Source organism: Passer montanus, unplaced genomic scaffold (assembly GCF_014805655.1).
Source record: "Passer montanus isolate IOZ18808 unplaced genomic scaffold, ASM1480565v1 scaffold44, whole genome shotgun sequence".
Classification (NCBI taxonomy): domain Eukaryota; kingdom Metazoa; phylum Chordata; class Aves; order Passeriformes; family Passeridae; genus Passer; species Passer montanus.
Genome location: NW_024369262.1, coordinates 4,821,449 through 4,837,786, shown reverse-complemented (window position 1 = coordinate 4,837,786; position 16,338 = coordinate 4,821,449). Strand labels below are relative to the sequence as shown.

Sequence of the window (16,338 nt, the reverse complement as noted above, 5' to 3'; positions counted from 1 at the left end):
TCAGACCAGTTTCAAACTCCCATTGAAGCCCGGTTGATCTTTAACTTAAGCTCCTGATTTCATGAACTGAAGCTCTGAGCACAATAAATTTTCCAATTTTCTGAGAACTCAGTGTGATGGTGCACGTTTTGGACACCACTTTTTCAAGTATTCCTTGGAGCACTTTATCCCAGCCTGCTCTGCAAGGCCCTGGAGCAGCAGCTCATTTACCTCAAGCAAACTCCAATCTCCCATTTTCCTCACCCATCATTTTGCTGTTTGCCCAACAAAATTAGTATTTCAGGGTTATAAAACCCTTCCAGGTGTGTTGCTGTGGCACTTCAGGAGCAGAGCAAGCCTGAAAATCACTGTTTCCCTGGCAATTATTTCCTGATCCCTTCAGCCTCTGAAGTTCTCACTAAATCCTGCGGAGGGGATTTTCTCCCCAGCCGTGACTCAGTCAATGAATGAAAAATGTGGACTTTGCTCCAGCTCCTCAGCCCATTTTCACAGCTTTTTTCCAAATTTAGGCACCATAAAGAGAGGGAAAAGCTGCAGGACAAGTGGCCTGGAGTTGTTTTTTTCCCTAAATCCCACTGACACTCATGTTGATGATTTCGATGATGGTGTTCTCCACACACTGGCACAGCTGCACGTCAGGGTCCAGGCTGGCAGGCTCCCTGGAGCAGCTTTTGCTGGAGGAATCTTTACAGAGCCCTGAGAAGTCGTGGGGCTTCTCCTTCAGCTGCTGGAGACCTAGAAAATGCAGCAGGAGAAGCAAAAGAAATACACATGGAGGATTGTTCTTTCCATAACACAAATATGGGATTACAAAGCCAGCACCACCCCAGGCTTCACCACAGGTTAATTCCAGAGACACCACGAAATGTGAAATACAAACTCTTAGAACTTTAGGCTTGCAAGCTAAAGTTTAGAATTAAACACAAGATTTGATCTGAAACTTTAGAAAAAGCTTTCAAACTTAAGAACTAGAAGCAAGAATACTAATTTATGGTTTACAGCAAAACCATGTAAAACATGTTAAACTAAGTAAACAAAAGTATAGAGTTTTAAAGCTTAAGATATAGAAAAAATAAAAGTAGTTACAATAGTAAACTGGAAGTTTAAAATGCAGTACTCTAAGCTTATGTATCAGAACATAATTAGCTGAAAACCTTACACTATGATTCCATAGTGTAAGAATATTTCTTCCATAAGAATAAATATTTAAAGACTGAGTCAAAAACATAAATATCCTTATTAACAATATTTTATTAATCAGTAACTCCTTAAAAAGTCTTGTAACTAAAGGTCTTGTGGCCTTCTAAACCATACTATAATGATATAAACCAAGCTCACCCTTCTGACGATATAAAAGATTAAAAAAATAAACCACACCATCAAAACCAATTCAAAAACCCACCTCAAACTCCTTCCAGAACTCCCCACAAGTAAATTATCATAACAGCAGAACATTTAAGCAAATAATGAAGTAAATTGAGTAAGCAATGAAGTAAATGATGACAGCACCACAACGTTCCTGCCCCCTCTCCCTGTGCCTGCCCCCTCTGGGTGCTCAGTCCCTGACTTACGGGTGATGATGGGGTCGAAGTCTCGAGTCTGTGTAGCAACATCAGAGGCACAAACTTGTCCAATCTGGATCAGCAGGGACATGATGTCCTCGTAGAGGGGAGGAAAGGCCTGGCAGAAGGACACCAGGCAGGGCAGGGTGGGCATGAAAAATGTGTAACGCTTGGACTGGGTCAGAACTGCCAAGGAGGAGGAAACGCGGGAGAAAAACAAAATATTATCAAATCCAATCCAAAACTGCTACTGTTACAATAGCAATCAGACAGACAAAGGTGCATTCAGCCCAGAGGAAGCCTGCAGGCTCCCCCAGAGGGGTTTGGTACCTGTGAGCAGGGTCCCCATCACGTTGATGGCCAGACGAGCCACGCTGAGCGATTTGGGCAGGGCGTACTGGATGCACAGGTAGGACAGCAGCTGGATGGCAAAGATCTGCCAAAGGACAGAAGTGCAAAGAACTTACAGGGTGGTTTACAACTTCTACACAAAGCTATTCACCACACTTAACAGTAAGGAAATATTCCCTGCTTTACCATGAAGGAAACTGAGGCCAAAGAAGCCTTAACAATAGTTGTTATGATTATTTTTCTGCTAGTATGAAGAAAAATTACCCACACATATTAAACATTAATCAAAATGTTTCAAAATCTCCCCCAGACACTACTGTTAATGATGAGCAATAAAGCAACAATGTGCAACACAACCCTTGCAGAAGATATTTATGTCTGATACATTCTAGTTTTAACCTCAGTTTATCAGCAGTAACTTAATGCTAGAAAGGATTAAATAAGAGGAACTGAAAAGTTAGTTTGATACAGAAATAGGGAATCTTTAGCCCAAAAATTTCCATTTACCTTCAATGCCAGGCCTTTAATTTAAGGTAAAAGTGCTACAAATATTCCCTGAATATCCCAGGCAAGTCAGAACAGGATGTTTTCAGTGAGTGTTTCACTCTCCCCCCTCAGCAGTATTTCACCAGGGCTAGTACCCAGTACCTGCTTTTCCAGCTCAGGCTGGGCAATGAGCTCAGGAATGAAATCCAGGCAGATGTGCATGGATGGGATCCCAGCCACTGTCAGAGCCAGAAGTTCACATGGATAACCCTGTGGGATTAAGAAAAGAGGTGTGCCAATGTCTCACAGGTGTGTTCTAAAGAATTCTGCTTCAACTAAGATTTTAAATTACACCTGTGTTAATGCTTTTCAAAATGTATTTATTTGTAGCCCCCTTTTGTCCAGAGTTTGCATCAGGCCTGTAAAGCCAGGGCAACCAGAGGCAGAGTGGGTACAAACCCAGGGTCTGGATCAATTCTCTATCATCAATATCCAATGATTTATTTGCATGGAAGCTCTCCCTCCACTCCCCAGAGGAAAGCAGACTGCAGTGACCTTTTCCTTCTGTGTCTTTCCTGTGTTCCAAATTTCATCAGCAGCCCCAACCTGCTCATTTCACAACTGCCCCATAATGACTTTTTTATCACTTAATCAGTTCCAGGTCAAGGCAAATTAACTCCTGGTAAAGAGTCTGCCATCTGGCAAGGAGCAATTTAATATGCATTAAAAACACATTTGTATTTTAGAAATTACTGATCTTCCCCCTCTTCTATTTTTTTTTGAAGGTGCTCAGCTGCTTTTGCAGGGCCAACCTTTCTCCTTCCACTGTAAAGAGATAAACTGTGCCCAAACAAAAAGGAAACATAAGGAGATGTTTACATTTGAAGCCAAATTAGTTGTGAATAATGGGAATATTAATTTAAAAACACAGCCAGAAAAAAGGATGTGGAACAAGTGATTAGGGCAGCTTTCCTTGGCCTAGATGGACAAACTGAAAAGGGCAGAGGCACAAAGGAGGGGACAGGCACAGTTTGGGTGCTGCCTTCCCACCACAACCAAGAGACCAAGCATGGAATGGGGAGGAAGGGGGAGCTCTGCAAACTGAGGGAGACAGAGGGAGAGAAGTGGGTTGGTATCACCCCTGAGGAACACCCAGCAGCCCCTGGGCTCCTTCCCCCTCGAGACCCCAGAAAGACCCCAGAGCAGCCCAGGCAGGGCAGGGCAGACCTGGAAATGCACCAGTTTGACGATGTTGGGGTCAGCAATGTACATCTGGTGCAGCAGGCAGCAGATGAGGCACTGCACCTCCCGCAGGTTGCACAGCAAGCTCTGCTCCCCCTCCTCCTCCTCCTCCTCCTCCTCCTCCTCGGCCTCGGGGCCCTGAGGGCTCGGGGGGCTCTGCAGATCCCTCAGCAAAGCCCGGGCACTGCTGCTCTGGCCCTTCTCCTCCTCTGTAGGCAGGCAGATCTCCAGGAGGATCTGCACAGCAGCACTGTCCTGGGGAGGAAAGCCACAGAAGATGCTTAAAAAAGTGAAATAAAAACAAATCACATGCGAAATAAGGAAAATTTAAGAAATGGAAGATTGTCATGTGATTAATATTACTACCTGTCGATTTTTTTAAGTACAGAATGAAAATTATTCAGGTTAAGAATCACAAATCCTGTAGAACATTTTAGTAACTTCAACACTTTCTCTCAACGAAGATGCAAAGAAAACAAAGGCTAAATCTAACAGAATATCATAATCACAGACAAAAAAAGAGTAAATTCAGTGGAATCTCATATTGCTTCAAAATAAATACCCTGTGGTCCCTTAAAGCATCCAGAGGAGACAAAATATGCACAGGGCCATGTAATTCACAGTACTCATCACCCTGCTCATTTAAATATAAAACTTCCTATTAACTCAAAAATCACATTATAATGGGAACTCCCTATGTGACATTTTTCCAGGGATGAAGAGATGTCTGTGGAACAGGATTACTCAAGAATTTCCATAATGTCAAGCTAAGAAATGAACCACCCTTCAGCCTCTGCCACTTTCCAGTGCTGGCTGCTTTCTGAAACACCTTTCAGATGATCAGGCTGATCTGTCACATTTCTTTTTTGTTTTACTGCTCCAACCACAGGAACAGCCTCTGGATCACAAAAGCATCAAGGCAAAAGGGCTGGTGAGCAGAACTTGTCTGTTCTGACAGAACGGCCACTATCAAAGCAGTAAATCAGCACAATGCTTCAGACTAAAAAAAAAAAGAAAATATTTAACCATCTGAATACAGAGGCTGTTTTCTTTTCCATGAGAACAGAAGTTGTAAAAAAAAAATAATTTAAAAGGCCTCATTTTTTAATTTCCTGTTTCTGCATTTCTCTTTCATCACTGTTTATCCTCACATCATGGAATTATCCATTTCTTCCCTCTTACCTGAGCAGCAAGCAAAGCATTTTTTAACTCTTCCCTTGTAACTTCTGGGGCCTCTGGACCCATTGCATTGTTTTGGGATGGCCTAATGTCCTGCTCTGCTGTTTCCTTCAGGTGAGCATTAAGGTAAGCTTTGGAGGCAAGAAGATATCCATTCAACATGTGCAAAATGATATCCATCAGAGGAGGACTCCTGAGATGGGAACACAGTCAAACAAAGACTTTTCAGTACCATGAACAAACCAAAAGCACTGCCAAAGGCTGGAGCACCACAGCTCCTCCTCTGGCATCCCTGACATCTGGGGGAACAATTTCCAAGACTCTCTTGGGAAATGAGGCAAATCTGCCTCTGTCACATCCACCAGCAGCACCCACTGGCAGAAAGTGTTGCCCAAAAGGGTGGAACAACCCACAGGCACAAGAGCTGGGAGGATGTCACAGCTAAACCTCACCCACCCCCACGTGGCAGCAGCCATTTCAACACCCTGCAAAGCCTGTTTACCACAAATTCACACACCCACATCCAAAAATGGATGAGCCATGTGCAAATCCCAAAGTTTTGAAAACACAGCTGGACAGGAAGAAATGCTGGAACAGCAGGCCCAGCTCCCCAGTCCTCAGGCCAAGCTTAACATGGATGCTCCTGTGATTGGTTTGAGAAGATGTTCTGAAGTGCTGAGAGCTTTTAGAAGTTTCCTGCTGACATCTCTGTGTTAGCATTCCCTGTGCAGCAGCACAGACACCCACCTGTGCACTCTCTGGTCACACCTCAGCACAATCAGGGGGTCAATCATCAGATCATTCTGGGTGTATTTCTGCTGCCGCACGATTTTTGCTGAAGGCTGCAGGGCATTAACAGTCATCACCCACAACCTAAAATGAGAATGATTTTATGATTTTTTTAATAGAAAATTTGTATAAGAAAAGGGGTTCCCTAAGCATTTGGTCACTCAGCCATACTTTTCTAGGCCTATCAAGCAGCAAAAACTCCATTTGCAGCCCTTGAAGCTAACCAAGGTGCAGTTTAATTACACTCCCTGGACTTACAGCAGTTTTCACTGCAGTAGAGCATCCACTTCATTAAACAAGGCATTTTCTTACCAAAGTGAGTTCCTGTTCCATCAGTAATTCAATAAACAATGGACACTATAAAACCATACTCCTGTATTTTAAACTGAAGCCTTCCTTTCCCCTGAGAACAAGAACCACCTTCCTTTTAAATGCAAAGTTGCAAAATATCAACAGACTAAAAAAATGCAGCTCCAACACATTCTATTCAGTCACAGCCTCCAATCTCCCAGCTAAAGACATTGTGTTATGATTTTTAAAAGAAAAATTGGCCTCCCACCCATGTGCACCAAGAAACCCAACAGTATTTTGAGCCTTGATACCTTCTGGGCATGACAGTGTTCAGAACCATCCAGAGTTTATTGACAGCCTGCAGAATCCCCCGTGGGACTCCAGCCTCCAGCAAAAGATTCATGTTTGAGGTCAACACTTCTGCATAGGGGATCAATTCTCCAGCTGAGAGAAGGGTCAAATGTTCCAGGATCTGCATCAGCTGGGTGTGATTCCCAGGCAGCATGGAAAAGGCTGGAAAACAGAAACAACAGGATCTGGGTAAAACTGGACTTCTGACATTTGAAGCACTGAAGCATTTTGGTTATACAAATGAAACATAATCACACACTTCCAAATCTACTCTATTCCAATCTACTTGGAAAGAATTTACTTGGAATGAAGTTCTTTACCTTCCTGGAGCTGTCTGGGAGAGTGGTTCTTGGCCATGTTGGTGAGGAGCATCCTCCTGAGCAGGGCGTCGGTGCCGGTGATCTGCTCCTCGCAGATCCAGTCATCCACGATGCACAGGTGGGGGTAGTTGGTGGCCAGGAGCCTCAGCAGGGCAGAGTGCAACCCTTGGGGACATCAGGGACATTCACAGCTCAGATCTGAGCAGTGCATCTGTACCTGAACACATCTGTGCCTTTTATTTCAAGCCCTGAACTGAACGGCTGGCCAGCAGCTCAGAGATGCTCCAATTCCAACAGAGAGGCAAAGTTACCCTTTGGAAAATAACTCCTAAACTCAGCCTGGAATATTCAACACTCTCAGGTAATTCCTACCCTCAAACCTGCCCTAGGGAGGTCAGACCTACTCTAAAAGGAGCTGCTTTCCTCACCCTTTCACTGTGACTCTTCAAACATCTCTGCAATCTCAGTAGCTACTCCTGACAGATTTTAAAAGGAAGAAAAATGAAAACAAGCTATAAAAAAGCAACAGCCACTGAGCTGAGAACGCTCAGCCTTCCTTTTCATGCACTTGAGACCTTCAGACCCATTTTTACCTCCCAGCTCCTGCTGCAGCCCCTGTGCCTGTCGGATGAGGTACTTGATTGGAATCTGATCCATCAGTGCTGAAGAGTAGGACTTGGGTTTTCTCTGCATTGCAGCTGCAAGGGAACAGGACAAGAAACCACATGTAGCAGTTACAGCTAAAACCAAGTATTTCCCCAAGTGGATTAATAAGGAAAATGTAAAGCACTTGTCTCTATATTACCCAGGTAAATATCAAATAACTGCAATTGATTTTATGGTATTTCAGACTTCCTTGATCAGCATGAGGAAAAAAGACTGAAGAATACTGGAAGCTTTGCACCTTAAAAAGGGCTGGTAAAAACACACACCAGGTATAAACACTGAATTTTCACTGAAGTTTAATTTCATCAATAAAATAACAACAGTCTTTTAGAAGTGATTTAAATTCCTCATTTTAAAGGTAAAAATGGGCTCATTAAATATTACCAACTTAAAATTGTCAACTCAAAGAAAACTGTGCAAGTTTGATGACACGTGAATAAATAAAGATCTTAAATAATTATGAAGTGTTTGTTAATTGTTATTGCGTTCCTTAGATGCTCATGAACATTTCTTATAACTCAGCTTGGACCACTTTTAATGTGTAAAACAAATTACTCCACTAGACAGCTTCAGCAGGAACTTTGTATCCTGAATCTCTACAGCAATGTTTGATTTACTGCAAACACCTGAACTTTTTATGCTGTGCTCAAATCTGACAGCACCATGAATTTTTCCCCTCTTTGCACGTGATTTTCAGTTAATCTGTTTGCCCCTGATGCTCTCACATTTACCTAGAATCTTTGTGTTGGCCAGCAGTGCCTCCTCGTAGGACAGGACGTAGTAGAGGACGAGCAGTTGTGTGGTGATGCTGAAGCGTTGGCTGGAACGAGAGCTCTCTCCCTGCACATGAACCACACACACAGGTCAGGCTGCATTCCTGATTCTTGGCAAGAAAAATTTGGATTTATCCACAAATATGATGAAACACATGACTGTCACTGTAGCAGGAGGGAGTTTACAGGCAGTAAAAGCAAGAAGTGAAGCAACTTAACACAAATCCAAAATCCTGAACCACGTCCCCATAAAGTACAAGAAAGATCCAAACAAGATGATTACCCCAGAGAGTCCTTGGAAAACATTCAGGATCTCCTGCTCTGTGACAGGCTGGTTGGTGGCCTCTGGGTTGGATTTAGATGCAGGAGTGAGGATGGAGTTAATGTAGACATCAATGAGGGGCAGCAGCTGAGGGTGCAGTGGGGTGGTGGTTTCACAGAGCTGCCGGTAGATCCAGTCCTGCAGGAGAACAGCTCATGATAGAGGCAGAGGCTTTGACATTGGAAAGTGTAACATCACTTCTGAATTGGTCATAAACTCTGTATCCTGGACCCTGGTTCACAAACAGAACTTGTCCTGGCTGGAAAATCATTCTGACTACAATTAAGCACAGATGGGGAGAGAGACTATTTATTTTTAACTTCACGAAGCAGTGGTCTCTGGATTGCAGAGCTAAAAATGGGCACCCTAACTTAAAACACAGTTCACTCTTAAATTACATGGTAAGAAAGTACAAGAGTCATCAAGAATTCTGCTCCTCTGAGTTAACTAGCCTGCAAAACCTTATCAGCATTCAGAATTATGAACAGAAACAAAAGCAAGGTGGTACCTTAATGGATACTTTGTGCTTGGTGAAGGAGCGACTCTTCAGGAGCTGGTAAATGCAGTGAATAGGTAAAAAGCCAGTGATGTTGGCACTGAGGCTGCCTGTCACAGGCACACGCACAGCGTGGGCTGTAACCACCTGCAGGGAGAGACAGTGAGCAGGAAAAGCACTCAGCACAAGGTGTCCAAGCCACACAGCCCTGACTGGCATCTCCTCATTTCTGGGGAATAGCCCAAAGGGAAAGGAAAGGGCCAAGGAGGGGAAAAAAATCCCTGTTGAAGATACCTGTTCAGTGAAAATCTCTTGTGTGAAGATTGTCTTCATTCTGCTCAGTGAGCTGGGCTTAATAACAATCTGAAATTCAGAGGAAGTACTTAGAATTGCAAGTTTTATCTTTCTTATAACTAAGGACTGCGAGTTTATTTTATAAACTGTTAACTTTTAGCCTTTTAAAACTAGTCTGTTTTCCTGATATCCCAGTCAATTCACATCTGTATCAAATGTCAAACAGAAATATTTTCCAATGTCACAAGTTAATCACCCAATGTCTTCCTTGTCCTAAAATTTTCCTCCCCAGTTTTTACATCTGGTGAGACACTGTTTCACAATAGTGAATCTCCTTTGGCAATTTACTGAAATTAATTTTTACATGTATAGGTATTTCTTTTAACTATTTGAAATAAAAACTTTGCAGCTTAATTTGGAAAACATTTCAGTTAATCTTCTAAAAAGTTCATTTCTTGGAAATAATGATTTCAACAGGGCATCACTTCTTGAAGATTCTTTTATCACCACATTCCTGAGGAGCTATGCACATTTGAATGGTCTTCCAGGTTAATTATTACTCATTTTTCAGGTTATATTTACTTTAGGTATATTAGCAAAACCAAAGATCTTTATATCAAAAGTAAATACCAAAGTACCAAATCCCAGTAAAAAATCTGATTTTAACAGATAAATGTACAGGCTAGAAATAGTTCAGGCTTTACCTTCATTCCAAGGGTGGAGCAGACCAAATCAATGATGGCACTGAGCTGGTTGCTGTGGAAATACATGGCCACCAAGAGGAGCATCTCTCCAAAGGAAGCAGACACACCAGAAATGCTGATGATAACAAAGAGGAAGAAATACAGGACATGAGGAAACAGGACATACATAAATGTGAGATTACTGGAATCACTAAATGCTCTCACCTTTCAAAGTAGGCTTCTTCCTTTATCATCCAACTGAGCCACATCACCATGAGTTGCTCCTGTTCTGGGGTGCTGCACAAAGAAAATCCATAATAGATCTTTTTCCCAGATCTTTTTACCACACTTGCAGAAAAGCCTCTATTTGAGGAACCTTACACCAGGAGACTTTTTGTCACTTTCACTTTAGCATCCAACTGCTGATAAGAAGTGATATTTGGCACAAAGGTCAGTCCAACTGTCAGGCAACTTCCTTTCTGGAATGCACCCAAGAGAAAGCTACACCCTGAATTATCTGCACTGCTTCTCTCTGAGGAACTGAGACATTAACCTTGTTCCATGGAACAGTGAACAAGTCAGGCCTACTTCAGTCTTCAAAAATCCACTCACACTAAGCTCATGCCTCTCAAAAGACTTGCTATAAAACAAGAGTGAAATATCTATTCACTAACCACAGGGTGAGACAAATCCCTTCCATCAACGTGTGGAGACTTTATAAAGCACTGGGGGGAAAAAAAGTGCAGCTCTGGGAAGGGCATTGCCTTCATGGTGCTAAACCAGTCAGATGTTCCAAAGCTGAGTACCTGACCAGGGTGGAGAAGGCCAGGAGCATGCAGAAGGACAGGGACACGAAGCGCACGCCGGCCGGGGTGGCGGGAGGGCGGCTCGTCATCAGCTGCAGGAGCTGCTCAGCTTCCTCGTCCGTGGGCCTGAGCAGACAGAGAGCACAACAAAGCTGGGGACTGAACAGGGAAGAGATTTCCAGTCTCTCACAATGGTTGAAGATTGAACTTTCCCTGTTAGTCAATCTGTCAAGGTGGTAACTTGCTCTGAACTTAACAGAGATAAAAATCTCTGTTAAGAGGCAACAGTGAGAAAACTTCCCCAGGATATAATCGTGCTTATTGGTACAAACTACTTAAATGCATAAAGATGCTACATTAACACTCTATAAAAAGTGAAAGCAAAGGAATAGAAATTCAAAACCCATACAATGTATGGTGCTACAAGAGAAAACAGGTGATAACTCTACACACTGCTCCAACCCTGTCGGTTTAAAGTTCTCTTAACAAGTCTACAGAAGTGATTTTGCAGCAACAGAGGACTGAAACTGCTGAGTCCTGCCACAAGTTTTGAGGCCACAGTGGCATTACGACAGAAGTGCCCAAAGCCCTCACCCCCTGCTGAAATGGGCAGCCATGAACAAAACCCCAGAGCACGAGCAGGCTCCTTACTTGAGGCCAGCAATGCCCATGAGGGCGCAGTAGAGGCGCAGCAAGGCGCTGGCCTTCACCACGTGCTCCTCCTTGAGCCCCGAGTACACGGACACGTTGGGCTCCGTGTCGGCGTCCGCCTCCTCCACAATGTGCGTGCTGCGCACCGTGGGCAGGATCCCCATGAGCTCCAGCAGCAGCTGCCGCCTCATCTGCCACAGCACAGAGCTGATGTTATCTCTTTTTCTCTGCGTAAGAGGTTAAGAGATGAGAACGATGTCAAATTCAGCCCAACAAACAATGTAAGAGTTTTCATAGTCGAAGGAAGAGGGTTATTTTTTTAAAATACAGTTTTCAGTTCTTTAACTACGTCACCTGAGCATCTTCCCACTGTGAACACTGAGAATGAACATTTTTATCAGGCAAACATTACAAACATACAATTCCCTGGTTTCCATGCCTAAAAACCTCTCAGGGGAACCACCAAACAGCTGCTGCCTTCAGGGACATTATTTATAGAGAGCCCCATAAGAGGAGGCTGCCCCGTAAAGGTTTCTCCAAGATGTGCTACAGGATTTTTGTGCATTCAGACAAATCTGCAACACATGTCCAAAAGAGTTACATCAAGCTACAAAAATATTTCTTTAAAAGCAGAATACCTAAAGATTTCCTTACCTGTTGTCCATTTCGGATGAAGGTTCCAAACCACGTCCGAACCTTTGCATTTGTTCCGAGCAGCAACCCACTCACAAAACACACCAGGTCACTCACTCCATCATCTGAGGATTCGTTCTTGGTGTGATCCAAGGTCAAAGCCACACCAAGACCTGGCAGGTGACACTCCTCCACCTGGATAAAACGCTCAGGCTCAGTCATCTTTGCTGGGTTTGAAGCTTCAGGAAGGTTCCTGTGATTCTCACAGACTCACCACCATGCCCCGGACCCTGAGGGCTTGGGAAGGGTTCATCTTGCACAGGTGCCGCAGAGCCTCCGTCCTGCGCCGGCCGCCCACGCTCTCCTCGTCCTGCCGCTCGCCGTTCTTGATCAAACCCCTGCACACTGGAGAGCCAAGAGCAGCTCTGAGGAAATCTGCCCTTCCCAATTCAAACTATCTCAGTGGCATCTCAATCCCTGTTAGCAGGGACAGAGGAGGCTCTCAGTCCCATTCCCTGCACAATCAGTCTTTGTGAAGGTGACCTACAGGTGAAAAGCTGTGACACACACAGCGAGCCTGGCCTGCAAAAAATGGGAATCAACATGCCCAGGTGGCAGCACCCAGCAGTTCAAACCTGCACAACTAACCACACTGGTAGAAATCATTCCAAAAGCTGCAGTGGAAGCTGTAACTCACCCTCGTTGAAGCTGTCAGGGACGTTGGCCACCAGCAGGCAAAGGAACCAGGCTCCGTTCTTAACGTGCAGCAGAGCTTCGGCCACATCCACTATTGGCAACAGTGATGGCAGCTCTGCATGGAAAGAGGGTGCTAAAAGTCACAATGGGAAACAAAAACCCTGTTTCCAAGAGCTTAGGTTAACCTTACATCTGCCACAACAGCTCCCAAATTGCTTTGTTACATTTGTGAGAGGTCAGAAAACACCATAAGTGCAGAAACACACCTGCTTGCAAAATGCAGAGAACATCTGCTGCCTCCTCCAGGTAAACAGGACTCTCAAAGAGCTCAGAAGATTTGAGGAAAAACTCACCATTTGATTCTGACACCTGCAAGACAACATTTATCATCAGTGAACAGGTTTTACGGAGCAATTTGTCCAAATCTGCTTTAAATTCAGCATGTTTAGTAGGTTAAAAACTGCCAAAAACATAAACCTATCAACACGGAAGTAGCAGGAAAAGTTTGTAGAAGAAATATTTACTACTGGAAATACTTCAACACAGATGGTATCATTGCTTCTTTTCAGAAGAAAGAAAAATAGCCCACTGACATTCTAAGTTAACACAAGGAAAACAAAACATTTGGTGAGGAAGGAAGTGGGGGAAGAGAAATATATATATATATAATATATAATACCACACTGCAGTAGGAGCAAAGAACGAGATGGAGATGGGATCACTTCATTTCCAAATTATTTCTGCACTGACAGATCACCAAATCACATTATGTGTGAGTACAGCATATTGTAGAGTCTCTGTAACATCGGGAAAGACTTCCTTTAGGAAGTCACAAAGAGTTTCAGCACAAGCCACTGTTCAATCAGACTGACAGGTAAGGACTGGAGAAGAGTGCTCACACCGGCAGCAGCACCAGAAACACAACCTAAAAGTCACAAATATCCACCCACGGGGAAGTTCACCTTGTTCATGATGGCCAGCAGCTCGCTCAGCACCAGCCGGAGCCGCCGAGGAGAGTCACTGTGCTCAAATTCCAGCGTCAGCCCGTGCTGCAGCTGGGACACCAGGATGCTTTCTCCACTGCCACCTCCCAGCTTGTGCCTGGCACACAATTCAAAACAAGAATTAAACGCTTCTGCAAAGACAGAAATGCTTCCTGTTCAAGGAGGCAGCAGCTCCCTAGGGATCTCTTCTATCCTTTAAAGACTGTTGTAATTGCAGTACGAGAAAGCTAATTCAGTGCATTATCAAAATTTCAAACGCTTCTATTCCCCAGCAGCACAAAGAGTCAGGAAAGCGCATCCCCCTGAGCTGTCCCTTTATCCCGAGCCATCCCAGCCCTTCCCTGCCGGGACAGCTCCCCCAGCGCACCCCACCCGCTCCGCTGAGCACGGCGGGGAGCAGACCCCAGGACACACAACGGAACCCCAGCGCTTTCCCAGGAGAGCACCGAGGGACACGAAGGGCCGGGCGCGCTCCAACAACGGAACAGCTGGAAAAGCCACACATCCCCGCTCTCTGCGCTACCGGAGCTGCTGCTCCTTGCTGGCGTCCTGCTCCAGCGCGTGGAAGTCCACGGACAGCAGCGCCACGATGGAGTTGACCGCCTCGACCCCCGAGAGCAGCCGCAGGATCAGCTTCTTGTCCTGCGCCCAGCTCTGGCTCTGGTCGGCGGGCGCGCACAGCGCCATGCGCACGAGGCAGGGCAGCAGCAGCCGCAGCTCGGGGTCGCTCAGCGCGGCCAGGCGCACCACGTCCACCTTCTGCATGGCCTCGAAGGCGTAGGGGCTGACGAACTGCAGCGCCGAGCACTCGGACATGGCGGCGGCAGCGGCTCCCTCACGGCCCCGCGCCCACCCGCCGCCGCCGCCACTACCGGGGGAAGCGGGAAGTGACGTCACGGCGGGAGGGCCGAGGGGCGGGAAAGGCTGAGGGGCACCGCCCCGCCCGCCCCCTCAATAAACCCACACCACAATCAAGGCTTCATGAATAATTTATTCCATTTGAATTTTTTTTTTTTTAAAAAGTATAAACCTTTTTTTTTTTTTTCTTCATTTCCTCGATCACAATTTGTACAACTCAGTGTTTATGGCATTCGGCAGAAATAGTGTTTTGTTCCTTGAATCGCTTTTTGTGTCTTGTCGCGATGAACGCGGCGGCTCGGCCGAGGGCACATGGCGGCGGCTGTGCGAGGCTCCCCGGCACACCCAGCCGTGCCTGAGGGCTGAGGGAGCAGCTCCCTGTCCGAGGCTCCCCGGTACACCCAGCCGTGCCTGAGGGCTGAGGGAGCAGCTCCCTGTCCGGCCGTGCTGGAGCAGCGTTGGCGCAGCTCCTGGGCCTGTCCAGCGCAGCCTTGCAGCAGCTCCAGAGCCTGTCCGGCGTGGCATTGGTGCAGCTCCAGGGCTGTCCAGCGTGGTCTCGCAGCAGCTCCCGGGCCTGGCGTTGCAGCGGCTCCCGGGCCTGTCCAGCGCGGCCTCGCAGCGGCTCCTCAGCGCGTTGGGATGCCCCATGTGTCCAGCCATGGCAGCGGGGTGTGGGAGCAGCTCCCCGGTGTGTCCAGCCCTGCCCTCATGGCCGGGAGCGGCTCCCCGTGCCCTCAGGGCGCCATGTCCAGTCACGAGGCTGTGGCGGCCCAAGGCAGCGCTCGGCAAGGTCCTCACGTCCAGTTGACTCGGAAATAAAACCTAAAGCTCGATGAGTAGCATCCTGAAAAAGTGACCCTGAGGATTGTGGTAGGTCCCAAATCCAGTTTTACTGTAAATTAAGCTTTACTCCACTGAAAATAAAAAGTACACCCACAAATAATAGTAAAAAAACCCTTTAAGTACGAAGCATAGTCCTGGGCCCTTTAGTTAAAAAAAAAAAACAAAAAAAAAAACCAAACCAAAAAGACAAAAATAAAACAAACAAAATCACCTTCCCAGCTGGAGGTTGCAAGACAGTAACATTGTACAATGTCACCCCATTAATGAATTCTCCAATGAAACCAGATGAAAACAAGGTTGATGCAGCATTACTATCCCAACAGACTGATATGTGGTGCTGTACTGTTGTGCAGCAAATTATATGGTGCAATAGCATTTCTTTAAAATGTTTTACTCTTATTCTTGAAAGCTTTAAAATAATGCAACATAATATTTTGATATTACAGTATTAACAAATAGTGCTTGATTAAAGACATCGGCAAGTCTTCATAGCAACACACAAAGTTAAAATTACCATCAGAGGTAAATATAGAAATACAATAATCTGCGCCATAACTGACAGCTAGGTAAGAACATAGCTGAGGATTTAAATATAAATCCATTTATCTTTAATTATTTCAGAGAATGTTAGAAAGATCTAAATGTTACAGCTCCTTTTAAAATGTGAGGGTTGTTACAAGTACAGCTGGTGGCCTTGCTGGTCTTAGCAACATGGTTTTCAGAAACCTAATTCAAATAGTAGTGAGTCAAATGTGACTAAAAGGCTTAAATGCAGTAATATCTGGGTTAAAAGATGTATTTTTAATTGGAATGGAAGGATCTCAGCTTCTTCTTTCCTTAGAAGAGATAAACCTCCACAGCTACTTAAAGCACTGACAGGAACAACATTTTCTTGCAAGGCCATTTTGAAAATCTGTAGCTGAAATTTTCAACTACTTAAGCTTGTACTTGCTAAACAACCTCGACTTATTGGATTCTGACAATTTTATTTATAAACCAGCTATTATGTGCACTTAAAATAGTTAAATGAAAGTAGCTAACA

General features: G+C 45.0%; 1 protein-coding gene across 2 annotated transcripts; it reads right to left on the bottom strand.

Annotated features, from left to right (window-relative positions):
- Positions 1-238: 238 nt before the first annotated feature.
- INTS2 (integrator complex subunit 2) lies at positions 239-14,470 on the bottom strand. 2 transcript variants are annotated; one of them, XM_039720416.1, is made up of 24 exons: positions 14,119-14,470; positions 13,554-13,692; positions 12,858-12,960; positions 12,593-12,706; positions 12,170-12,300; positions 11,917-12,090; positions 11,263-11,489; positions 10,612-10,737; positions 10,031-10,102; positions 9,827-9,941; positions 9,123-9,191; positions 8,841-8,975; positions 8,294-8,470; positions 7,969-8,077; positions 7,165-7,269; positions 6,572-6,736; positions 6,212-6,413; positions 5,568-5,693; positions 4,824-5,013; positions 3,627-3,896; positions 2,562-2,669; positions 1,893-1,998; positions 1,572-1,748; positions 239-735 (listed from the first exon to the last, which is right to left on the bottom strand). In XM_039720416.1, exons 1-24 carry the CDS (start codon positions 14,409-14,411, stop codon positions 566-568), a joined length of 3,603 nt encoding a protein of 1,200 aa, XP_039576350.1. In that variant the 5' UTR covers positions 14,412-14,470; the 3' UTR covers positions 239-565. The 2 variants fall into 2 exon arrangements, with proteins under 2 accessions (XP_039576350.1, XP_039576351.1); XM_039720417.1 differs by having other exon boundaries at positions 11,263-11,453.
- Positions 14,471-16,338: the final 1,868 nt, after the last annotated feature.

Coding starts and splice junctions, on each gene's coding strand:
- INTS2 (XM_039720416.1), bottom strand. CDS start 14,411: ATGTCCGAGTGCTCGGCGCTGCAGTTCGTCAGCCCCTACGCCTTCGAG. Junction 11,490..11,916: donor TCATCCGAAATGGACAACAG/GTAAGGAAATCT, acceptor CCTCTTACGCAG/AGAAAAAGAGATAACATCAG. Junction 8,471..8,840: donor AGCACAAAGTATCCATTAAG/GTACCACCTTGC, acceptor GTTCTCCTGCAG/GACTGGATCTACCGGCAGCT.